A 25489-nucleotide genomic window follows, 5' to 3' on the forward strand; every position below is an offset into this window, starting at 1 on the left:
AACTTATTCTGGGTTTCGATCTTTATTGGGGGGGAGGAGGGAGGGTTTTTGAAGAATCTTATGAAAGGTAGAAATTCTCTCCTCAGAAAAATACACAGATACTACCTCTAAGTTACAAATGTTATTTCAGGGGTGGGGGGGTTACAGATCCCTTACAGCTTATTTCTGCGCACCCAGTTAAAATTTCTGATGACTCCCAAGAAATTAATTTTATTTTTGACTAATAGGTAGCCATTGTTTTCCATTCCCACAATAGAATATCTAAATATTTATGACATCAATCGTTATTCTGATAGTTGACATAACAGTGACAGATGGATTTGTGTCTCTAGCACACAAAGCTAACAGAAAGACAGGAAGAGAGGTAGGTGTAAAAATAAATATGCCTTTTCTGGTCATTCTAGAGATGTCCTGTGATGGGGCTGGGGGGAAAGCAAAATATTCCAGAGAGCAGTTCAACGCTAGCTTAGAAATTCTACAAAAAAGGATAAACCTACAGCAAAACAAAAGTTATCCCAGAGGAAGCGAACTTCAATGCTTTGGAAGACTGCTGGTAAAACAGATTTCCCCCCAAAGATGTTTTATTTCAGTGGCGGAGATTCTCTAAAGAAAACATGCATGAGAGAGAGACTATAAAATACAGCCCAGCGCAGGCCAGCAGCCATGCACTGAAACTCTCCTTGCACTCCAAGCTTCTTCCTGGCAAGTCCTTCAGACATCGTGAGCAGGGTGAGGGAGACGCAATGGCTTCGGACTATTCAATTGCTCTGTTCCATTTTCATTATACAAAAAAACAGTAATTCTGGAATAACCGTGTTTTCCTCAAGTTAAAATTTATTCACTTTTTTTTCTCTTTGGAGCCTTATTACTTTTGTAATAGAAAAGGAAGGAGAGGAAAGAGGGAAGGGATAAGATTTGTACTCCTATACTTCCTTCAAGTTTATAATAAACAATGACCCGTTCTGACTTTTTAGCTTTCCATGGATGACAGAAGAAAAAGAAGAAGAAGAAGAAAGAGAGAAAGAAAGAAAGAAAGAAAGACACCAAAACATCAAGGTTAGGAGAACGCAGGGTAAGCTACCGGGTGTCCTGGATATCCCTTCACACCGTGAGGCGCTAGAGCAAATGGAAAGTCCAGCAAAGGCTGCACAAAATACGTGCTTTTATACGAAGCATTACACAAGTACATGGAAGCTTTAATTACTGGGTTGGCAGAAAGTCCATTTAGTTTTTTCTGTAAAATAAAAAGACACATTTTTGATTTTCACCAGTACCTTTATTGATTTGAATATATTGAGTATGTTGGCTATCACCCGCATAGTATAACATTGACTGTCCCCAGTTAAAATCTTGATTTGATCACTATCTTCAACTGGTCTGCCTGAGGAATCTCCAGCACGAAACTTCGCAAACCACTTTTGACACATTTGATCAGTCACAGCACCTTCTCCACACACTGCACAAGTCTTTCTTTTCGTTCTTTTCTTTCTTTCTTTTTTTCTTCCTTCCTTTCTTTTCCTTCCTTCCTTCCTTCCTTCCTTCCTTCCATTTCAGTTGTTTTAACCTTTCTTGAAATAATAAAGCATAATATGCCCAAAATATTGCAGTTTTTCCCACCTTCAACATTAAAATGGTTACACAAAAATTCACCGGTTCTGATTGCTTTAAAATGCACCGCTGATATAACAGCTGTCACAATACAATCTAACAAAATTGTTTCAAATTAAGTTAAAGAAAATTAAGTGCTACTAGAGACATCTTACAAAAAAAAAAAAAAAACCAAAAAGAAAAAACCATAATGGACTTTTTGGCCAACCCAATACAAGACAGATGTTCTTAGAATACCTGTTTCCCCAGCCTAGATAAGTGTTCCTGGAGCAGAACTTCAATTCATCAGTTCTTTGCACACATAGGTACATTCTTTGAGGCTTTCAGGGAAGGCAAGCCATATACACAAAGGTCAAAGCCCTGCTGAGTTCACTAGGGAATCCCTAAGTTCCCCCAGATATACAACCGAGAAAGGACAAAACGCCTGTAGGCATCAAAATCCACAAATTTATAATCACCCAACAGGCCATCTGATATAATAACTACCCCCTGAATGAAATACCTTTAAAAAAAAATTTTATTTTAGGTGAATTTGACATAGTTCCTCTGGCTGGTGACAATATGAGCTTAGGTGGACACAGGACCTGGTAGATCAGTTTTAAAACTAAAGTTGAAATGTAAGACTAATAAGACAAACCACCTTTTCTCTCCTTAGTCACAAAACATTTACAATATGATTAAAATAAGAGAGTCACGTGACATTGCTTCTAATTTGGGCTGTTTACGGTAGTTACCCAATGTTAGAGGTATGACTCTAATTGGTGTGGCAAAAACTCCACCACAAAATTGTAAAAACTGCTCGAGCAAAAGGAACCTAGTGATTATTTGTGAATTGTTGAAGGAAATAAAGCCTGATGACTGAATTTGGATTAAGAAGTCACAAATGGGTATAAATCAAGTCTTTTCCAGGAAACTAAATTTCATAATTTTCTAGTTAGCATAGTTTCTACAAACTTCCACTCCTCTTTTCCTCCTAGTGGACCTTGAGGGAAGAAATTATGTCATTTACTTGGTATGAATCCTTTTAAGCCCTGCTTTAAATAATAGTTTTCATTCTCCACAAATGACAAAAAATCTAAGGTAATCTTTGGTGTTTCATAAGGTAAAAATAATTCTGCTAGGCTTCAGTAAATTAAATACATTTTCACAAATATAAATGGTATGCTCTCAAATATGCAGGAACAGCATTCTTTACCTTACAATAAAATCCACATATTTTTAAACAAGTATTTTAAAATCTATAATATAAAAATTATTTTAAAATGTTTTTATTTTTTTACCTTCACTCAAATTACAAAACCACAGCCCCCTAATTCACTGGGTTTTCGAAATGCAGCTCACATAGAAAAAAAATGTAATTACTGAATTTGGTATTACTTTTCCAGGAAAAACAGGCTAAGTATTCTCATAAGAGAATTTCATAGATACGACAATTACAAAATATTGTCAATTCCTAAAATCTCAGAGGTACTGTCAATTAAAATGTCAAATGCCCAAATCTCAACAAAGGTGACTAGATTTGTCATTTATTGTGTCAGAATTCTTTCTAAAAGGGAAAAATAATCATAATTTGTCAGCACTTTGACAGACACACAGTTTCCTTTCTATATGGCTGATGATGAAGAAAAACAGGAAGTCCTGAGGGATGGCAGGGAGGACTGTATAATGGCAAAAGTTTCCATCACCAAATAAGTTAAAGAGCAGAATCTCAAAACAGCGACAAAATGATTTAAGAAATCTCAAGTTATTATAAGAATCACAATTTTTAAATGATGTGTTTCTTTTTCAGACATGATTTTTTATTATTTATGGAGGTATAATTGACTAATGATGTGTTTCTTTAAAGAATATTATAAATGAATTATTTCTAATGCATAAAAAACAAAATTATTCGCTGGTTAAAGAAAATATAATTTCCCTCCAGAAAATGATTCCCAAATAAAGAAAAGCCTGTATTCCTGTGAATCCTAAGGGCCCCAAACTAGAGCGCATGCTTCATTACAGCACCAAGAAACAGGCATATCGGGTATTAAATTACACTGACTACTAATTAGGCCTTCAGATGAATTTTAACATTAAATATAGATGTAAAATAGTGCATCTAAAGTAATCTTTAGGAAACAGAGGTGAAACTAAGAACCATAATTGGTCCCTACTGATCCCCACTGAGGTAGTTAGCTGCAGGGCTACCTTTCCAACACGGGCACCTTTCATTTCTAACAGCTCTGAGAAAGAGAAGTTTCCATGCAAATCACTGCCTCTGATGCAAAAACAACTCAAAGCACGTATCTTGCCAACATGTCAGTAGCTTTCCGTACAAACTGTCCTTTTTCCTTTTAAGTTTACCTTAAACCACCAAGTGTAACCCTTTTGCTACTACTCAGGCGCTAAGAGTTTTAAAGCCAAAAATCATATCTTCTTCCTTTCTAAAATTTGCTAAACAGTTGACCTTTTCTTTGATAAGGAACACCATCATATACAGAAGCATATTTACAAAACTCCCAGCCATACCTGAATTTGATTCAGAAAATAAGTCTACAACAGCAGGTACTCCACCTGTTTACTATAAAATTCAATCTTCCTGTAGGTCCTTAACTTCTACTAAATACATGGATACAGTAGCCAATGGCTCATTTAGGGCTTTGATACATTGTTGACAAACAGATGTAAATAAATGTAACAATGACACCCCAGGAAATGACTGAGTACACTATCATCTTATGACTCTCACCAAACAGGCACCTGACACCTGTTCATCCTCTTTTGTTAACATAGTCAACACCAAGAGGAAGACTTCTTGGAATCTTCTTCCTGCATAGAAATTTTCAGTTTGAATATGGCAGCACTTTAGGAAAAGGGTTTTTAAATTCACCCCAGACTCTCAGGGTAAGAAGACATCTTAAGAACGACACAGTAGTCCCAGAGATGTGTGCTGCCCAACGGGGTCCCAGCCATTAGTTAGCAACATGCAGCTGTTGAGCACTTGAAATGTGGCTAGTCTGAATTCAGGTGCACTGGAAGTTCAAATACACAGCAGATTTCATAGATTTAATGGGAAAGAGTGTAAACTTATCTCATTAATTTTTAAAATTGATTACATATTAAAATGATATATAGGATCAAATAAAATATATTAGTAAAACTTAATTCCACGTTTTTTTTTCTTTTCCTTTGTTAATGTGACTTTAAATTGCTTGTGTGGCTTTCTGTTATGACAGAAAACAAGACCTATTATTTGGCATGTCCCAATTATATACAATTGCTATTTAAAAGCCGGAAGAAAAAGCAGCATTTCCTCTTCTCTACGAATTACATTGAGATAGTCATAAAAATAACTTAAGGAGAGCGTAAAAAATAATCAGCAGGATCACCTGGCCCTGACACTATTTGAAAGAAAGGTTACCTCGAAAAAGCAAAAATAGCACAGGATGTAAAAACCACACCTCTTAAGAAAGTTAAGATGTTAATACACAAACCAAGTTTTTCTAACAGAGTTCTAAAAGCTGATTATAAGGTTTACCTTTAAAGTAAAAAGGATACATCTTTCATTTCCAGGACCCGGGGCCTCAGAAACAAAACGCTTAAAATTCTCTATGATTCAAACACCTTCAACCACAAACAAGTTATTAGCACCATAAACATGGAATAATGGTCACAACATAATTCTCTTTTCCAAAACCAAAAGAAAATAACTATATTAGTTTCTCTAGGGCTGAGTAGGCTACCTTTGGTCCACAAATATTATGAAATAAAAAAGTGTTATTTTAAGCTTTGTGCAGTGGCAGTATCGTAGCCAGTTACGTTATACAAGGCACAAGTATTGGTAAGTGAAGGGAAAAAAGCATATTTTAAAATGAGTAATTTCTGAAGTGAGAAATTCAACAATACAGTCCTATGAATGAACCATGTCTTCCTCTACTAGAAGACATCATTCTGCTTTGATTTAAAATATTTAAGCCTCCAGCGCTCTGGGGCGGGGGAAATCAACATGTTTCTGAACCTATGAAAATACTTTTTAAGGGACGAGAGGAAGACATTTCAGTAAAGGATGGTATTAGGTACTCAGAGAATGCAAAAGTTAATACTAGAAAACTTAAGGAAAAGAAGATCAACGAGTCCCCAGGGCTTCCGCAACAGTTGGTTAGATACTCTCCATGGGGTCCTGACAAATTTGTAGCCCCCAAAAGGCCAGAGTTGACTGTAAATTATTTATCCATCCGACATTCACCAGCTGAGTATAATCTTCAGACTTGTATTTGCTCGATGATACATTCCTTAGGTACCTCTTCCTTGTGCATTTAAATGCCAAGCTCAATTAGACTCCCAACACAGTCAGCAGCAAAGACGGTGCATATTTTGAAACAGGGAGTCGTCGGCGGTACTGGGTAAAGCTCTCGGTATAATTCTTAAACACTGAAATCACTCGCAAGGAACCGAGTCCTCTAACATTACCCAGCGGGTAAAAAGACTGCCAGAGTTTCCATTCGAGCATCCTATTTTTAGTGTTGGGAACTGGTCATTTAAGTCGCATTCCACGGCACACTCTGTTTGGCTAAGTTTACACAGGGACCAAAATAAGCATCCTAAGGTCTCACTCTTGGTAAGCTTAGAAAGGAATTTTAAGCTCTTCAATCTCCGTTTTTCAATTTTAACTTTAAATCGTTTGAACACGCAAATCAAAATTAAGGAAATATCTGACCCGGAGGGAGGGAGGGGAGACACCAGGTGGTTCGTGACAACCGAGCGCTGGGAGGGGGAGCAGGGACGCAGGAGAGCAGAAACCGTGCGCCGGGGCGGGGAGCCTGGCTGCGGGCTGCAGGATGGAAGAGGCACGGGGGGAGCCGCAGGCTCCTTGGGGGGGCCCTGGAGAGGGACCACCTCCGGCGCTCGTCCCCTAGGGAGGGAGAAATTGGCGCGATGCGCAGGAGCAGACCACACGGGCGAGAGACAAGAAAAGAAAACAAGGGAACAGAGACGGGGCGGAGGTGGGGAAACGGGGTTCCACCTCAGCCAGAGGGCAGAGGCGGCGCAGCTGGAGGGAAACGCAAGGGGAGGAGCGAGGGGTTCCAAGAGGCTTTGCACCCCGGCCGTAATCCGGTCGGTGCCCTGCATCCCGCTCTCCCTCTCCTCACCTGGGAACTGGAGGCGAAGGGAGGGCTACCGCTGGGTGCCGGGGCTGTATGCAGCCCTGCTCGCTGACATGGCGGCCGACGAGCTGTCACCGATCTTGCTCGGGTCTCCCGCCGCTCGGGTAGAGGAGACACCTCTGCCTTGTCGCCCCGCCTCCCTCTGCGCACCCCTCCCGGCTGGGCGGCCGGCGACCGTGGAGCATAGAGCGCGAGCGGCTAGAGAGGAAGCGCAGAGGGCGGACAACCATAGAGTCCACGGCCTGGAAGGTCCGACTCCTCTTCAGTCCACTCACAGTCCTCTAGCGTCAGCACCTGGCCGGCAGCGGAAGTGAGAGAAAGCAAGGGGGCGGGGTTTCCGCATGCGTAGTTGGCAGTGTTTGCTCCCCCCACCCCTACCTAATCAGGTGGTGAGGAGTTGTTGCACGTGGGGACTTCGCGGACGTTTGAATGGCTCTGGGTGACTTTGGGACAGACCCCAGAGGGTAAGGATGTGGGTCCCAGTGGCCGGGCTTCCTCCGCGGCTGTCGCTGTGCGCCTTCTCCGCTGCTGGTAGCTTTTGCACTCTGAGGTCCGGCGCGGCGAGGTGGAAGGACGTCCCGGCGAGGAGCCGCCGCGGTTGGTCTGACTTCCAGCCGCAGCAGTTGCCGGGTCAGGATTTCAGGGAACTGTCCCCGCGGGTGTCCAGGGGCGGCTTCGCGCCCAAGCGTTACATAACCAGCCCGAGACTGGCCGAGACCGTGGTGCAGTTCCTGCTGAAGGAAGACGACCCTTGCAAGCTCGTCCTGGAATGCAACCCCGGTGAGTCCGTCGTGGGTGCATTTCCTCGGACGTTCGTCCCTCTGCAGAGTCCTGCTGACCGCCCGCGGGTTGCAGCGTGAGACGTGCCCTTTCCTTCAGGCAGCCTGCACGGGCCTTGTTCATCAGGGCGCTGCAGAATCTCTCTGTCGCAGTTGGCACTTCACACAATATTTTGGTAGAAAACGCTCTTCTTTTCCACCGTCTCCCCAGGATAGTTGCAGCCCATCCCCGAAAAAAGAACTTTTATTTTACCTTTCCATGAGTCTCCTTCAGACCGTTAGCAGGATGCGGAGATCACTGAATTATAGATTTCTTAAAAAATAACTTTTTAGCCCTGGTTAGTGTGGCCCAGTGGATTGAGTGCCGACCATTGAGCCAAAGGGTCACTGGCTTGATTCCCACTCAGGGCACATGCCTGGGTTGCGGGCCAGGTCCCCAGTTGGGGGCGCGCAAGAGGCAGCCACACAGTGACGTTTCTGTCCTTTTTCTCCCTCCCTTCCCCTCTCTCTAAAAATAAATAAATAAAATCTTCAAAAACCCCAACTTTTTAAAACACCACTTCCTATCCTGAGAAGCCAGTTCTGTTTGGGATAGTCCATGATTAAGTGGTGGGCGGAAGGCAACCTTTTATTTTTTTTCCTTGAGAAGTAGTGAAACGTGACCAGAGCACAGGTTTTCCAGCCTTTGGCAGAATGGATTCAAAGCCAAGCGGTACCCTTGAACCTGCTGCGAAGTTGGAGTCCAGTGGACTAATCCCCAGTTCCCTCATATGTAAATAAGGAGTGTAATATTTACTTTGGGGATGTTTGTAAGAATTGAAGTTACAGCCCTGGCTGGTGTGGCTTGGTTGGAGCATCATCTTGTAAACCTTAAGGTTGTCCGTTCATTCCTGGGTCAGGGCACATACCTTGGCTGTGGGTTCCGTCCCCAGTTGGAGCACGTACTGGAGGCAACCAATTGATGTTTCTCTCTCACATCCACATTTATTTCTCCCTCTCTCACTCTCCCTTTCTAAAAGCAATGACAAGAAATTAAAATTAGAAAATTTGTGTAAAACAGCTAACTTCTTTGATATTGAAAGATATTGTTATTTCTTTTGTAAATAATCTTTTTGATCTGTTTACATACTAGGTCCTGGAATCCTGACTCAAGCATTACTTCAAGGAGGTGCCAGAGTGATTGCCTTTGAAAGTGACAAAACTTTTATTCCACATTTGCAGGTATATGTGTGTGTGTGTGTGTGTGTATACACTTTTTTTTTTTAATACTCATTGATTTGAGAGAGCGAGAGAGAGAAAAACATTGATTTTTTTGTTCCACTTATTTATGCATTCATCGGTTGATTCTTGTATGTGCCCTGATGGGGAATCGAACCCCGAACCTTGGCGTATGGGAATGGTGCTCTAACCAGCTCAGCAACGGGGGGCCAGGGCTCTGGAGGTATAGTTTTAGTTTCTAAAAATAACCTGCTGTTCAATCAGTTCCCATTGCAGTGGTTTAGGGAAGTAAACTTAAGCACAATTTATTTTTGTAGACTCATTTTTAGGGGCCATGTCTTAAATATTTTGTCATCCCCAGTGACTAGAACATACTATCAATGATTGTTGAATAAAAGGTTGGAGCTCTGAGGCTTGTTTTCTGCCTCTAACTCTGCTACAGACTAGTTGAGTGACCTTGAACAAAGTGTATAACTGGTATTTCTAGGCTTGTTTCCTCATCTTAGTAGGTTATGCTGTTCCCCTGCTTTCTGTAAGCTTGGAGTCTAATTGGAGTGCTAAGATCGAATTTATGGGACTATATTAAGCCTGGATTTAGGTTTCTAGGGGCAAGAAAGGTTTGGTATGGTCAGATACAATTGCATGGAGCGAAGGCATTATTTGAATGGATCTCTCAGTGAATTCTGTCTGTTACACACTAGACAAGATCACATAACAGTAAAGTGGAAAATCCTTGCATCAGTGCTGGCTGCTCTCTCTTTCTATCCTTCCTTTGTAAATCTCTGCACTCAATTTAGGAAACTTACACTTTTCTATGCCAACATTCTAAAATCATGTAAAATGTAAAAGTGCAGGATGACAATAAAAATTATGATAATACCTATCAAATCCTGTTGTTTATTAGTAAAACTATGTGCATTAGATGGTTGTTATTCTATAATGGACTGCTTTGAAAAGGATTCAGCGTTTTAGCCAGGTTGTTTAATTGATTAAAAATCTGCTGGAATTTCAGAAACATGAAGAGAAAAAGAATACAGATTGTTCAGAGATTCAAGATCAGGAAACGTGATTTAGTGCATGTGGCCATCTATAATTTCAACTTGGAAATTAAAAACAAGGTAGCTTTTATCTTGATCATTTTAAAAAAGGCTGGCTAGTTTTTGCTCCAGTTAAGGTTTTTATTTTTGTCTAGCTCCCCAGGCCTCTCTCCCCCCAGCACTAACTCAAACTAAGCCCCTAGTGATGTTCTTTCACTTACTAACCATTGTTGAGATGACGTGAAAAGCCATTGCAGTAAAGCTTTGTGGGGATTCATGTATTTGCCAGAATAAGAGAGAAGACACCATTTAAGTAAAACCTTGGGGCGGGGATGGTGCTCTTAGCAGACAGTGCTTGTAGCCTCCCCGTGGCCCTCCAGTGTTCCTAAAACCAGAAAGGATTTTCAGGGAGGATGCTTGATTCTGGATTTTCATCTGACTTTAAACTTCCTCCCTCCCCATTTCCCTGGTAAAATTCTTGGGTCTCTACACTAACAGTGTTTCATGTAGGAACAGTTTATTTTCCTCTCTGGATATCTAGAGATCCACATGATACAGGTGGTGTTCCATAATAACAGATCATGATATATCCCATTTGAATTGTGGAAACTACTATTGTGCACACACCTAACTGTGAATGTTCAGTTGAAGAGACATCGGCTTCTGTGGTGAACTGCCTCTTATTTCAGCAAGGATCGAGCTCAGTCTTTTCAAATCGTGCTGAATCTCAGCCGTGGGGCCTACCACCTTTTAAGACCCTTGGGCAAGTAGGTAATTTAAACTGTCTGAGCCTGGTTTTCCCATACATGAAATAGTGATGTTAATTCCCATCTATAAAGACTCTTGATGCAATTTAAATAAGATAAACTAAAGTGCCTAATATAACAATTAGTAGAAACTCTGGTTACTTGTCTTTCCTTTGTCCTTTTTACTTCTTGATTTTGAACCCTAAATGCAATCAAATTGAGTTTTAACACTATTATATGATTTGAATTATTTATTGTGGAGTTTTGGCTGTTACAGTGTTTGAATTATTGAATGGTAAATGACAGGTGCTAAACCAAAAATGCATAAAGTCATAATGTATACATTCTTTTTACATTCCCATCAAACCAAAATTCATTACCTTTCTTCAGTAAGAAAGATTAAAATATACAGTAACTCTTGAGTAATTTGTGAGATTATTCTATTGCTGTATGTATAGAGTAATTTGAAAGAATTTAATCAGTTTTTAAGGTAGCGCATTGAATGAATGCTTTTTTTCTTTAGCTTTCCTAACAACACACTCTTCTGGTTTTCTTTCTTTCTTTGTGGGTTAGTCTCAGCTGCTTGTCATGAGACTCTGAAGTTACTGCATCCTCAGGCATTGTCTTGTGTGCTTGTCCCTAGGGATCTCATCTGCAGTGCTGGCTTTAATTACCTTCAACAAGCCAAATACAGATTTTTTATCCAGTCTGGACCACTCTTGCCCTCCCCATTGAAGTCTACAACTTCCCAAAAATATATGATTTCTATCCCCAGTTTGTTCCTTCCACTAGTCTTTTTCCAGGGATCTCTTGAAAGTGATCTTTGAAATGTAGTAGATTTAGAAATTGAATAAAATCAGTAGGTTGAACTTATATGCTGACGAAAAATTAGATTTTTTTAATTCATAACTTTAAATTGCAAATTTGTTGAAACCTTGATAAGTACCAAAAGAAGTTTCTGTGCATCAGAACCTAAATATGCACATCAAAGCATATTGACCTCTTTGAATGGATTTCTTGTAACTTTTAAGTTATGTAGGGAAGTCCGTAGCTAATACTTGCTCTCACTACTAGGTTCTCCGGCACTACTGCAAGATGAGCACATCAGGGCAGTAAAAAGGTAGAGGTACACTTGACCCCTTCCAGTGGACAGGGAGGTTTTTTTCTAGACTTGTCTCTGTCTTTAGAAAAAGCAAATGAAAGATGCAGTGGAAAACGGACAGTGGAGTACACAACGAGCCAAGTTCATTAGGTAAAGGACTAAGTAAGCTCGCCAAGAAAAAAAAGGAATATTCTCTTGAATCGTCTGCCTTTCACTTGAACACTTTTATTGTTCTTGTCGCTGTGACACGACGTGACACATTTTTCCTTGACTCAGAGTCTTTGCCCAGTGCTCCAGGCAGCACAACTAAGGAATTAGAGATTAATATGAAGGGGCTTTTCGAACAGCTGAGGAAGTAAAGAAAGGGAAAGGATAAGGAAGAATTTGTTGAAGGTGTTTTGTTTGTTTTGGGGTGCTTTTTCTTGTTAACATAGTCGTACTTTCATTATTTTTCAGGCATTAATTGATTTGTATTAACTCAGATTTTAAGGTGTAATAGTAATAGTTTTCTTGACATCTTGATTGAGTGGTAGTATTTATTATAAGAATTATTTTTTGAAGTAGATCATTGAATTGTTATAAACACTTTTCATAACCCTGAAACTTCTTAACATGTAATTGTTTCTGGTTAGTCCCTAGGAAGAGAGCAGAATGGACAGCTACATGTGATCCACTGTGACTTCTTTAAAATGGACCCTAGAAGTTTTGGAGTGGTAAAACCTACTGTGGATTCACGGGTGCTTCTTCGGGATTTGGCAATAGAAACACTTTCTTGGTCAAAAGGTAATTTTTGTCATTCACTGAAGCGAATACCAGCTTTAATAATAATTTGCCAGCTTTCTCTAGCAGTGCACCAGTGGTTTTTTGACTAAATTTGTGTGCAGTTTATTTTATATAGTTTATGGACAGATGCTCTTAAATTGAATATTTCTTTCCCCTCACACCTAGACACAAATAATCCGAGCAGTTGTGCCAAGGCCAAGTTTTATGTCAAGGAAACATGTTGAGGCTTAAGTTTTAATTGAAGTAAAATTAAAAATAGTTTGTTAACCTAGTTTGACTCAATAAAATATGGTCACAGGAAAAAGTAAAGCATTTACTCAAATATTTTTGCTTATATTCTCAACAGGTATTCCTTTAAAAGTAGTTGGAATCTTCCCATCTAAAAATGAGAAAAAGCTGCTTTGGAAGTTTTTACATGACATATATTCCTGTACTTCACTACATAGATATGGACGAGTAGAACTAAATTTTTTTATTAATGAGGCGGACTGCCAGGTGGGTTATTAACAAAGCACTTTTTCTTGAAAGAGTTCTGTGATCTGTGTGATTTTAATTTGGGCTAATGACATAAAATTTCCCATTTTAACTTTTTTTTAAAATAATTTGTTTGTTTGTTTATATATTTTTAGAGAGGGGGGAAAGGAGAAAGAGAGGGAGAGAAACATCAATGTGTGGTTGCTTTTCACTCACGCCCCCAACTGGGGACCTGATGTGCAATCTAGTCATGTGCCCTGACTGGGAATCGAACCACCATTTTAACTGTTTTTAAGTGTACAGTTCAGTGGCATTAAGTACACTCACATTGTGGAACAACTGTTACCCTTACCTGTATCTGCTCAGAACTTGTTCATCCTTCTACACGGGAACTCCGTACCTGTTACACACTAACGCCGCATTTCCGCCTCCACGAGCCCGGCTGTTCTATATTCTTTCGCTACAAATTTGACTGTTCTAGGTCCTGCGTATAAGTAGAATTATACAATATTTCACTTTGTGTCTGGTTTATTTCGCTTAGTATAATGTCTTTAGGGTTCATTCAAGTTGTAGCATGTGTGCAATTTTATTCCTTTTGCAGGCTGAATTTTATTCCATTGTACAATATATATACACCACCTTTTGTTTGTTCAGCATCTGTCAGTGGGCACTTGGGTTGCTTCCACTTTTTGGTTATTATGAATAATGCTGCTGTGAACATCAGTGTGCAGACATCTCTGAGTCCCTGCCTTCAGTTATTTTGGGTATATATCCAGAAGTGAAATGGCTGGATTATATGCTAATTCTGCTTTTAATTTTTTGAGGACTCACCATACTGTTCTCTATGTGGGCTGCTCTATTTTATAGTCCCACCAGCAATGCACAAATGTTCCAATTTCTCCACATTTTCTCCAATTCTTGTTGTTTTCTGTTTGTTTGTTTTTTAATAATACCCATCCTAATGATTTAAAGTGGTTTTGCATTTCTGTTTTCCTAAATGATTAGTGATGATGGGCATCTTATGTGGTTGTAGATCATTTGTGTATCTTTTTTGGAGAAATTCATCTTGTCTATTTTTTGTTGAGTTTCAGGAGCTCTTATATATTCTCAATACTAATACCTTCCCAGGTATGCAATTTGCAGATATTTTCTCCCCTTTCATGGGTTGCCTTTTTACATTGTTATGGCGTCCTTTGAATCTGAAAGTTTTTAATTTTGATGATGTCCAGTTTGTCTTTTTTTGTTGTTGTTACCTGTCCTTAGTGTCATCTTGGGAATCATTGCCAAACCCAGTGTCACAGCTTTTCCCCTATGTTTCCTGCTAAGAGTTTTATAGTTTTAGCTCTTATGGTCAGGTCTTTATCCATTTTATATTATTATTTTTTTAAATATGATGTTAGGTGAGGGTCCAGCTTCATTCTTTTGCGTATGGATATGCGGTTTCCCCAGTACTTTTGTTGACAACCTGACCTTTTCCCATTGGCATGCTTGTCGAAAAGTCACTTGATGATATACATGAGAATCTATTTCTGAATTCTTTTATTTCATTGTTCTGTATGTTTGTCTTTATGCCAGTACCACATTATTTTCTAGTAAGTTCTGAAATCAGGAATTCTGAGTCTTCCAGTTTTGTTCTTTTTAAAGATTGTTTAGGCTATTTGGTGTCTCTTGAGATTCCATGTAAATTTTAGGGTGAATTTTTAATTTCTGCAAAAAAAAAAAAAGTCTTTGGGATTTTGATAGGGATTGCATTCAATTTGTTGGTCACTTGGGTAGTATTGACATCTTAACAATGTTAAGTCTTTCAGTCCATGAACACAGGGTGTCTCTTCATTTATGTGTTTTTTTAAATTTCTTTCAGCAATGTTTTGTAGTTTTTAGTGTAAGTGGAATTGTTCCCTTAATTTCCTTTTCAGATTGTTCATTGTTAGTGTATAAAAATCCAACTGATTTTTGTGTTGATTTTGTGCAACTTTGCTGGATTCCTTTATTCTAACAGTTTTTTGGGGTGCAGTCTTCAGAGTTTTAGACTCTACTTGTAATTCACTGATATGGTAGGTCCTCCTGAAGACCCTGATATTGCTCTGAGAGTCATGTTCCTTTTCTGTCCAGAACGCCTCCTTTCATTGCTCTTTTAATCCAATATAACAGGTGGTGATCATTTGTATATAACAGAGCTGTGGGTTAGGATAACGGGGCAAGAAATGGAGGGACGCTTTATTCACCAAAACCCAGACAATAAGTGAATAGTGATGGGGCGCAGAACCCTGAAGCTGTACATACCGGAAATGCATGAACGAGTGAAAGGAAGAGTTGGAGATGCTGCTCAGGTTTCCTCCTGCTGCTGGGGAGACATTATCGTGCTTCCCTTACTGTGGCTCTTTGCAGGTCGTGCCCTCTCTCCGGGTGCCCTCTCATCCACTGAGGGACCCTCTGCCTTTCAGGTGCAGGCCTGAACAGTTCTGACTCAACACTTAATAGACCTCCTGGTATAGGTTTCTAATACACTGTGTCCTTCTCCACAGTAACTACACATTTTTGTTTCATTTTTGTCTTTAGGGACGTTTTTCCCTGATGCTCAGGTTAGATATGGTTAAAGGAAATGAGTCTCAAATGCATTCTGTTTTAAGTGTACATGATGATATATTTCAATATGAGTGTTTAAAAGGCCTTTCCCTTCTTTGAAATGGTAACCGTTAAGATTTGGCATTTAATTTTAATTTTCTCTAGTTCCTAGAGAATATTCAGATATTACTATTGAGACAACATTTGGTTTTGATTGATCATAGTTTCGTATAACAAGTACCTTCTACTTTCCTCCTCTTAGAAGATAATGGCAACTCCTCACAATCGAAACCAGTACCAGGCACTGAGTGTGCTGTGGCAGGTGGCCTGTGAGGTTAAGCTTCTGCATACGGTGAGTAAAACCTTTGCACATTTCGCCAGGGAACTTGGTTGATTTCAGAGAAGTGACACTTCAGTGAGCAGTGAATGGAGAAACATTCAAGGTTAATTTTATTATTTTTCTCAACTGTGGAATATAGTAGGGCCAGGTAACTTTGTGCTGCTGTTTTTGTCACAGGTATTTATGTTTTTCTCTGATTATAAAAATAATATATGTTCACTGTAAAAATGTAAGATATAAAAAAAAAGAAAAGAATAAAAAGAAAATCCCTACATATAGAGGTCACTATTGACATTTGTGGCATATATTTTGTCTGTTATTTTTCCTATGTTTTTTTTTTCTTTATATATTGAAAATTGTTATTTTTAATTTTACTCTTTTCACTTAATAGCTAGTGCGTTATTATAAGATTTTTCCCTTGTCACTGAACATTTTACATTTTTAATAGCTACTTAATACTTTATTATGGATCATTCCTCCCTTTCCCTGATATTTTTAGTTTATGTCATTAGGCAAAATCAGAGTTGTTCAGTAGAAATATAATATGAGCCACATAGGCAATTTTACATTTTTTAGTAGCCACATTATAAAAATTTTTAAAAGAAATAGGTGAAATTAATTTTAATATTTTATTTGACCTCAGTTCAAAATATTGTCCTTTTAGTGTGTAGTTAATATTTTAGAATTAGTTGTAACATAATTTAGATTGTTTGTGTGTGTGTGTGTACTAGGCCTTGGAAATCCAGGGTGTATTTTACATCTCAATTGAGTGTTCAGTAGCCCTTGTGATTAGTGGCTACCGTATTTAATAGCAGAGGGCTAGAGTGTAAGAAAAACATGATAAATGCTCTTCCTTTACTACTGCAGTTTGTGTATTCTTTTATTTTCGTAGGTAGAGTATCAAGTAGTTTTTCGTATGGTATGTGTTCACATATTTTCTGAGCCCTTGTTCTTCCAAGGGTGTAGTGGTTTAATTTTTAAGTTTTGCAGTGTGTCCTCATGGAGGTCCTTCATTGCTTTCGTCCGGGAACACATGAAGCCCTTTAATGTGTGTGCTTAGAGTGTTATCTCATTAGGTCTAAGCTTTTGTTTCAGTTCTGTTTTCTCCTCCAGAACATCTGAGGTTCTAGGCTGGATCTCTGTTCCTTGTCTTTGGTATCTGTCAGGCCCTCATCGTTTTCTTGTATTTCCAGAGATCTTTTCACAGTTGGCCGTCCCTGCCCTGACCCTGCTTTCTGTCTGCACTATATACTGTCATCTTGGTATGTAGTTCCTGGTTTCTGTAAAACTGTCTTACCTCTCCCCACGGATCTCCTTTCATTTTGTAAAATTTTCTTCAGAGCCTCTTCTTTGTGACTTTCTGCTAGTTTCTTCCTCGAGGCCCCTGGGGACTAGCTTGCAGGACCGTTTCCTTGTTTGCAGGATCGTTTACAGAGGTCCTGTGTTGTTTTGCCATTGATTAACCTCCAGGAAGGAGAGGTCTTTGGGAAGCCAACATTTTAAACACTGGTCCATTAAATAGCTACGACAGGAGGGCCGGCCGTGGAAGTCAATTCCCAGGGCCTTTCAAGTGTCCTCTCCTCGGGCTTCGGTCGTGGGATGAGGTCTCCTCTGTACCCAGCGCTATTGAACAGGTCTGAGTGTGGGCGCAGCCGGTGCGCCTGCTGCACGTGGCTGCTGCCGGGCCGCCCTCCACTTAGGGACATTCTGGAACCGCTGGGAGTTTTACGGGTGGGCAAGGGTTGCATTTCTCACTCCAGATGCCCTGCGGTTAGTACTCCGTTACCATTTTGACAAGACCCTTTCAAACCTGCGTCCAGTACTGTGAGTTTTAGTCCTTATGTCTGTGTCACATGCTGTTTTAACTCACTTTCTCTGGAATTTAATGTGTGCATATATATTTTTATAATTAAAAAATTGTCACTTGTAAAATTGTACATACAAAAGTTAGATTCAAAAAAGTAATGATCTTTTCAAAAATGACACAAGTGTCTTTATTTGTGTATCTCCTTACATATCCCAACATATTCAGATGAGTTTGAACAATAGGCTTTTCCACTAAGGTAGGACAAAAATATCCTTAGTATTGATCTCATAACCCCGAAACTGATCATAACGCTAATATTGAAATGTTGGTTATTAAAAATTATAAGTTGAGAACCTGTTTGTGTAATTATATTAAGGGTAGCTTTCTTTTATCTAAGTAACAGAGTTACCAATACTGGGCTTGACCTTTGATTTTCCTTTATCAAAAAAATGAGAGAGAGAGAAATGATTTAACTATTACATATTGTTTTTCTTTAAACCAATTACATTGGTGACTAGGGTTTATTCTGTTGTTTAGGCAAGACATTTTAAAGGCAGCATTAATTTGGGGCACTTTGACTAAAGAGAACTAAAAGAAATGTTTTTGTTTAACTTGCCTTCAGGAGCCTTGGTCATTGTTTGATAAATACACCCGAGGTGGGCAACTGGAAAAGCCAGAGTGTAGGGTAACAGTGTATAAATACCTTTCTGTTTTTTCCTCTGATTGGAACATCCTTTGTTTTCTTTAAGATTATCTGATATTCTGTATGTATTTAAATTTTTAACTTCAGAATATCTAGAATTGTTCTTTAAACATCTTACTGCTTTTAAAAAATTCAAATACTTTTGAAAGAGAATTGTATTTTTCAGCTATGTATACAGAGGATGCTAGCGTAGTAATAGGCTTAAACACATCTGACTTACATTTTTACCTTTCTTGAAATGAAGATACATCCCAAATTTGGAAAACGTGATCATTTTACTATTCGTCTAATTTGGTAAACTAAAAATAAAATTTTGTACTTAATTAATCAGAAATTTGTGATATTGCTACTCATGGTTGAATGTACCAATGGGTACATAAGTACATCTGTTTCTTACCCAGGAGGTGGGGGTTTTCTTTTTGTTTTTTTCCCTTTTCTAAAGAACCAAAGCAATGATGTTATAAAGCAATCCTCCATTTAAGTTTATATCAGGGTACTAGTAGTGAAATTGTAATAAAGTAGCTGAAGTTTCAAAAACAACTTTTACACTCAATTAAAAATTTCCATTTTAGGATTCAATGCTAATGATGCCCTCATCCTAGCATACCAACTCAGTTATGAAGTTCCCATTTGCTTATTTCTTTATTTTTAATCTTGCCACTAAAGGAAAAAAGAGATTATCCATTTAGAAATGGTCTGATTTTAGAGTGATCAGTCATTGTTGTGATCACTGTGATTTTAGTTCTCTTTCACTCTTCATAAGCATAATCTAATAGGAGTTATACATTTTGTCTGAATACCATTAGGAACTTATCCAAAAGTCCCCAAAATGAATAACTCAGTATATAAGACATTTTCTTATTTTTCTTAATGACAAGAACAAAAGCTAAAACATTTTTGGCCAATTTAAATATATAAACTTTTAGGGGCAAAGATGAAATACCAAATACCATGTTTCATGAGAGCATTTTATTTTTTTATTTTTATTATTTTTTAAGTATGTTTTATTGATTACATTGTTACAGTAGTTCCAATTTTTTTCCCCTTTGCTCCCCTCTGCTCAGTACCCCCCTACCCTCCAGCAGTCCCACCCCCCTTAGTTCATGTCCATGAGTCGTGCATATAAGTTCTTCGACTTCACCCTTTCCTATACTGTTCTTAACTTCCCCCTGTCTATTTTGTACCAACCAATTTATACTTCTTAATCCCTGCACCATTTCTCCATTTCTCCCCCTCCCCTCTCCTGGCTGATAACCCTCCAAATGATCCTCATACCTGTGGTTCTGTTCCTATTCTGGTTTGCTTAGTTGGATTTTGTTTTTATTTTTTAGATTCAGTTGTTGATAGTTGTGAGTTTATTGTCATTTTTGTGTTTATAGTTTTGATCTTCTTTTTCTTAAATAAGTCCCTTTAACATTTCATATAATAATGGCTTGGGGATGATGAACTCTTTTAGCTTTACCTTGTCTGGGAGGCACTTTATCTGCCCTTCCCTTCTAAATGATAGCTTTGTTGGATAGAGTAATCTTGGTCGTAGGTCCTTGCTTTTCATCACATTGAATACTTCTTGTCAGTTCCTTCTTGCCTGCAAAGTGTCTTTTGAGAAGTCAGCTGATAGTCTTATAGGCACCTCTGCTTTTCTCTTGCTGCTTTTAAGGTTCTCTCTTTATCTTTCACCTTTGGCATTTTAATTATGATGTGTCTTGGTGTGGTCCTCTTTGGGGTCTAGCTTGTTCGGGACTCTCCGTTGCTTCCTGGACTTGTATATCTATTTCCTTCACCAAATTTGGGGAGTTTTCCTTCATTATTTTTTCACATAAGCTTTCAATTTCTTGCTCTTCCTCTTCTCCTCCTGGCATCCCTATGATTTGGATGTTGGCACGTTTAAAGTTGTCTCAGAGGTTCCTAAGCCTCTCCTCATTTTTTTCAATTCTTGTTTCCTCATTCTGTACTGTTGACTGTTTTTTTCTTCCTTATGTTCCAAATCATTTATTTGAATCCCAGTTTCCTTCCCTTCACCATTGGTTTTGTGTGGATTTTCCGTTGTCTCATTAGCATAGCCTTCACTTCTTCCCTTATGTGTTTGCCATACTTAAGTATATATGTCAAGTCTGTGAGCATCTTTATCACCAGTGTTTTGAATTCTTCATCTGTTAGGTAGGCTATCTCCTCGTCACTTAGTTCTCCCACTGGAACCTTGATCCATTCCTTCTTTTGGGCCATACTTCTCTGTCTCCTTATCTTGACAGGCTCCTGTGTTTGTTTGCCTCTCTGTCTTAGGTAGTAGAGCTGTCACACCTGGTACGCTGTAAGGGGTGGAGCCTTAGGTATTCATCAGTATGGGCGACCTGTTTCTCCATGTTGTGGCGCTGTACTTGGGGGAGGGGTCTGTCTGGATGAATATTTCTTCTTTATATCTTTGTTTGTTGGACTTCCATGCAGCTGGATTTTCTGGAACTTCTGCTTGTCTCTAGTTTTGAGGTAGTTGTATTCTTTCTTAGTTGTAAAGGGAGACACAGTGTGTCTGTCTAAGCCACCATCTTGGCCGTAAGTCGAGAGAATTTTATTCAGTTACTTCACATGTATCTTCGATATCAGTGTGTTAATAATTGCTATGGAAGCACTTTGAGACATTTAACAATTTTTTACAGTATATCATCTTCATTTCCACCCAAGTTTGAGATTTTACGCTTTTTAGAAACCATGTTTTTATGTTGTCATTGGAACTTTTTTCCCAAGTTACAGATAAGTACTCATTTAACATTAGGAAGGTTTTTCTTCCCTATTTATCAAGTAAATGTATATCTGTAACTCCAAGCTGTTTACCAAGTTGCTTTTTAAAGTCATCTTCAAAAAACTTATTAACAACATATAATACTTTGAATTGTGTTATCCTTGTTCCTAAATTAATAATTACTAAATATTTTTGAATTGCATTGCCTTCCTTTTTACCAATTCCTTAAGCTGTAGACATCCAAAACTAGAAACTAGACTTGATTATAATTTTTTGGGGAGGCTAGTATGTTTTCCACAAATAGGATTTATATTTAAATATACATAAAATAATGTATATGTTAAGTATTAAATATTTATATTCAACTATGTATAAAATAAGGTATTTAAGTGATCACACCTACTGTGTGAGATTTCCTAAAGAAACATAAAGCTCCCACTTTTCTGAGGAATAATTTTAGGGGAAAAAATGTCTTAAACTTACATCAAATCATACACAGTTTTTATTTTGATCTAAATGATATTGTATATTGGAGCAGCTGGCAAACTTGTTTTGTAATGGGCCAGTTGGTAAATATTTTATGTTTTCAGGCCACATATAGTCTCTATCGCGTGTTCTTTGGATTATTTTTTTAAACAATTTTTTACAAATGTGAAAGCTGTTCTCAGCTCCAGACTACAGAAAGAGGCAGGCTGTGGACCATAGCTTTCTGGCCCCATATTTAAAAAAAAATTATCCAGTTAAAAATTATACATCAATAGTATTTTTTTATTCTTAGGATCTGGTGTTGTGCTTTAAATATAGAAGAGGCTTACTGCATGTTAGTGTCATGTTTAGGATTTGATTTTACCCTGTCTACAAGGTAATAAGCTGTGACTTTATGAATGGTGGCCAAAGACACAGACCCCTGGATCAGACAAAGGATTTTATTTCCCTTCAAGTCCCACAGAGTGGTAATTGGGGAAAAAAAAAACAGAGCTGGGGAGCACACCCCTTTTATAGCAAACATGAAGCAAGTCTGCTTTTTGTCCTGGAGAGAGAGAGTCTGTCATCCCTCAGGGTGACTCCCTGCAGACAGCCCTGAGAAATGGCCCCGGTAAAAAGCTGTCAGGGCCTTGCATCTTGGCCCAGCTGATGAGGACATACAGGGACATTCAGGGTCTGTGGTGATTGCCTTTTCCAGCAGGGAACTTGAATTAGTAAGGGAGCAATGTCTTGCTCTTGCAATATTTTGTGACTAACACAATTTATTTTCCTTCCTTTCCAGGAACCATTAGAACAACAAATACAACAAAACCTGTGTTTTATTCAGTGCACTCCTCGTAGAAATTTATTTACAGAAAATTTAACATCTGTTAACTATGATGTATTTTTTCACATGTTAAAGCAGTGTTTTTTGAAGCGCAATGCCAAGCTAATAGACCAGTTACAGTAAGTAATAAGAGTAAAAGCAAGTATAAAAGTAGCAATTTAATGTGAGAATTATACTTTCATGTTAGAGGTCCATTTTTTTATATCTTGTATGTCTTGCTTAACAGTGCGGTACCATGTTTTCACTCACCTATTTCTTCAAAATATTGAGTTGGCCCAAAAGTGCATATAGTTTTTTCCATAAAATAAAGACACATTTTCCATTTTTACCAGTAACTTTATTGATTTGGATATTTTGAGTCTGTCTGCTATCTCCTGCTATTCCTCTGGTGGGCAGAGGCCAGGAGGGCTGCTAGACATCTTCCAATGCGTAAGACAGCCCCACAGCACAGAATTATTTGGCCAAAATGTCAGTAGCACCAAGAAACTTCACAAACCACTTTAGACACGTTCTGTCAGTCACAACATCTCCATACACTGCACATATCTTTTTATTTATACATTTTTTGTGTTTCAGTTGCGTTTTTACCTTTATTGAAATAGTGAAGCATAATACGCTGAAAACATTGCATATCTTCTTCCATCTTTAATACTAAAATGGCTGCACAAAAAATCACCAGGTTAGGTTTTTTTAACTGCACGCTGATATGACAGCTGTCATGAGACAATCTAACAAAATCATTTCAAATGATGTTAGAGCCAACTAAGCATTACTACAGCCATTGTACGGAGAAAATGTAACGGACTTGGCCAGCCTAATACTTCCTTTTGCCTGGTGCACCTCTTTAGAGAAGTATAATTATGTTTTCCACATAATCTCCTAAGCTTAATTTTTTCTCTATCTTTGAAAAAACAAACAGGATGGCTGTAACTTGTTTTTCTCTTTGTCAGAGTATAGGCTCTGGATTAACCTTCACAAAGAACTAGGTGCTTGCCACTGGCGGGGGTGGGCAAGTTAGCATAATCGGTGGCATAGCCACCTTTTACCTTGTCATTGTCTGTCCTTACTGGTTCTGTTTCCTAACCAAAGTAGGGAGTGTATCATTGTATCACCTTTATGTTCCTGCCCTGGATGTTCCGATGTAAAGCTTTATAAAAATTAGAGCTGTTACTACCTACTTCGCATAGTTTTTTACAGGGCTGATGCATACAGTTTTGTGAGTTGCGCCTTACACTTGTAATCAGCAGCCCATAGTCATTCAAAGTATTGTCAGAGGATGCGCAACACGTTAAAATAATCATTTAACCTGATTGTTGTTAAGTACATAATTGAATGAGCTGTTGGTTGAACAAAATTTATGTAAAAATAAATGTTAATGTGGAAATAGACCAGTAAAAATGTCCCACTGTTGTTTAATGTCTGCCTGTGGTAGTGGCTGTCTTGAGTACAACTATCAAGAATATAGGAAATTAAGGAATAAATTTGGTGAACTGTGGTACAGAATATTAGAAGTTTTCTTTGAGAGCTCTGTGAATTGAAAGCAGGTTTCCTTCTGTGACGAGGATTCCATTCAAAATCAGGAAGTATTGGAAGTATTTTCTGCCAAACTGCTTCATTGCAGTTGCTTTCTTATTGTCAGGGGCTCACTGATGGCTTCTTGTTAGGCTAATGCATAAGGTAGGTTTTGGCTTTATAATATGTTCACCAGTAATTTTTACATAAAAATGTGAAAGATTATTCCCTCTTTGAAAACAGTTTCTGCTGTTTGAAGTTACTGAACTTTTACATGAATTGAAATGGAGTTAAGACTATTTTTGCAAAGAGAATTAAAAGATGAAAGGTAGACAAGACTTCTTTAGAAGGGAAATGATAAACTAGAGCTTTGTGTAGAAATTTATTAGAACCTGTTAACACCCATATCTGCTCTTCTCATTAACAGGTAAGCCATGAAACTTAGGGATAAACATAGTTAAAGCTATAGTTATATGCAAGCTCTTAAAATTAATTATATATAAGTTAGGCATTTTAAATGGAGCTTACAAGCTCCCTTTATCAGTATCACTGACAGTTGTTTTGAAAAAGAATTTAAGACATTTGCTTTGAATTTTTTTGCAGTTCATTGAGTCCGGTTGATGCAATGGAGATATTGAAGAAAATAAAACAAAAAGAAACAACAAAAATAACAGCTATGCATCCTTCAGACTTTAAACGCCTTTTTGAAGCTATAGAATGTTCCAGAGACTATTCCTGTAAGTGGCTATATGATGACTTCATGGAAGACGTAATCATATAGGGAACTGGATTGCCAAGACAGTAGCTGGAGCCATATATTTTATTTGGAAATTAGGACACAAAAGAGCTAAGTTTGAAAAGCTCACGTCCTCTCAACAGAAGGTGACTGTTCTTGTTTTGCACAAACAAGGCAGATCATTTCTTCTGAAGTTGATACCATTAGGACTTGGATAAAGCAATGGTTGCCATTTTATTCATGACTGAATAAAATAAAAACTTTACTTAATTATGGATTTGATCACCTCAGATTGGTTTTCTTTTAAATTCCTATCTACTGTCAACATAACGGTAGTTGTATGGAATTACCAGATGAAATTTAGCTTTAAAAATCCTTTTAGCCAAATACTTACATTGTATTAATTTAAATATTCCACTTTCACCATTGATTTTTGCATCCTCCAGGGTGGCAAAGAGTTTGTACATTTTTTAGCTTAGAAAGTAAATAAACTCATTTAAGTGGTTTATTTTACTTTTCAGTTTGTTTAAAGTATTAACAAATCTGTGCAATAAAATTAATTAAATTTTAATATGGTTTAAACTTTTTTAGAAATTAAAATATTTTAAGTAAGTTTTTGTTTTTTTTTTGTCTCAAATGAAAATAAAATTGATGCTAACTTTCTCACTTTCAGTTCTATATTAGTCAGTTACATTCAGTGAATAATTCAGCCTGTTACTCAAAAGTCCCTTGCATTTTTGTTCTGTCAAGCAAGTTTATCTGAAGTTAGACCTTTACATGAACCTAAATGAAATTAATATTTTCTTAAATCATTGAAGAACCTACTGGATTTTAGCAGAGAATACCTAATCTCCTGAATTAGATTTGTTTGCTGTTACAACATTTC

At 38.1% G+C, this 25489-nt stretch overlaps 2 protein-coding genes across 2 annotated transcripts in view; one reads left to right on the forward strand and one right to left on the reverse strand.

Annotated features, from left to right (window-relative positions):
- Positions 1 to 7014, reverse strand: part of CNST (consortin, connexin sorting protein) — a 57168-nt gene extending 50154 nt beyond the window's left edge. Inside the window, exon 1 of the mRNA XM_090263300.1 lies at positions 6741 to 7014. The gene's annotated coding sequence lies outside the window, so the exon portion shown is untranslated. The remainder of the gene's footprint in view (positions 1 to 6740) is intronic.
- Positions 7015 to 7105: 91 nt separating this feature from the next.
- TFB2M (transcription factor B2, mitochondrial) lies at positions 7106 to 24878 on the forward strand. Its single transcript, XM_090263220.1, has 7 exons — positions 7106 to 7535; positions 8667 to 8755; positions 12270 to 12420; positions 12767 to 12915; positions 15722 to 15811; positions 22311 to 22474; positions 24471 to 24878. Exons 1-7 carry the CDS (start codon positions 7226 to 7228, stop codon positions 24646 to 24648), a joined length of 1131 nt encoding a protein of 376 aa, XP_090119346.1. The 5' UTR covers positions 7106 to 7225; the 3' UTR covers positions 24649 to 24878.
- Positions 24879 to 25489: the final 611 nt, after the last annotated feature.

The sequence above is a fragment of the Furipterus horrens genome, unplaced genomic scaffold, assembly GCF_987537825.1.
Source record: "Furipterus horrens unplaced genomic scaffold, mFurHor1.1.pri manual_scaffold_15, whole genome shotgun sequence".
In the NCBI taxonomy this organism is placed as follows: Eukaryota; Metazoa; Chordata; class Mammalia; order Chiroptera; family Furipteridae; genus Furipterus; species Furipterus horrens.

Coding starts and splice junctions, on each gene's coding strand:
- TFB2M (XM_090263220.1), top strand. CDS start 7,226: ATGTGGGTCCCAGTGGCCGGGCTTCCTCCGCGGCTGTCGCTGTGCGCC. Junction 7,536..8,666: donor CGTCCTGGAATGCAACCCCG/GTGAGTCCGTCG, acceptor TTTACATACTAG/GTCCTGGAATCCTGACTCAA. Junction 15,812..22,310: donor AGGTTAAGCTTCTGCATACG/GTGAGTAAAACC, acceptor CTTCCTTTCCAG/GAACCATTAGAACAACAAAT.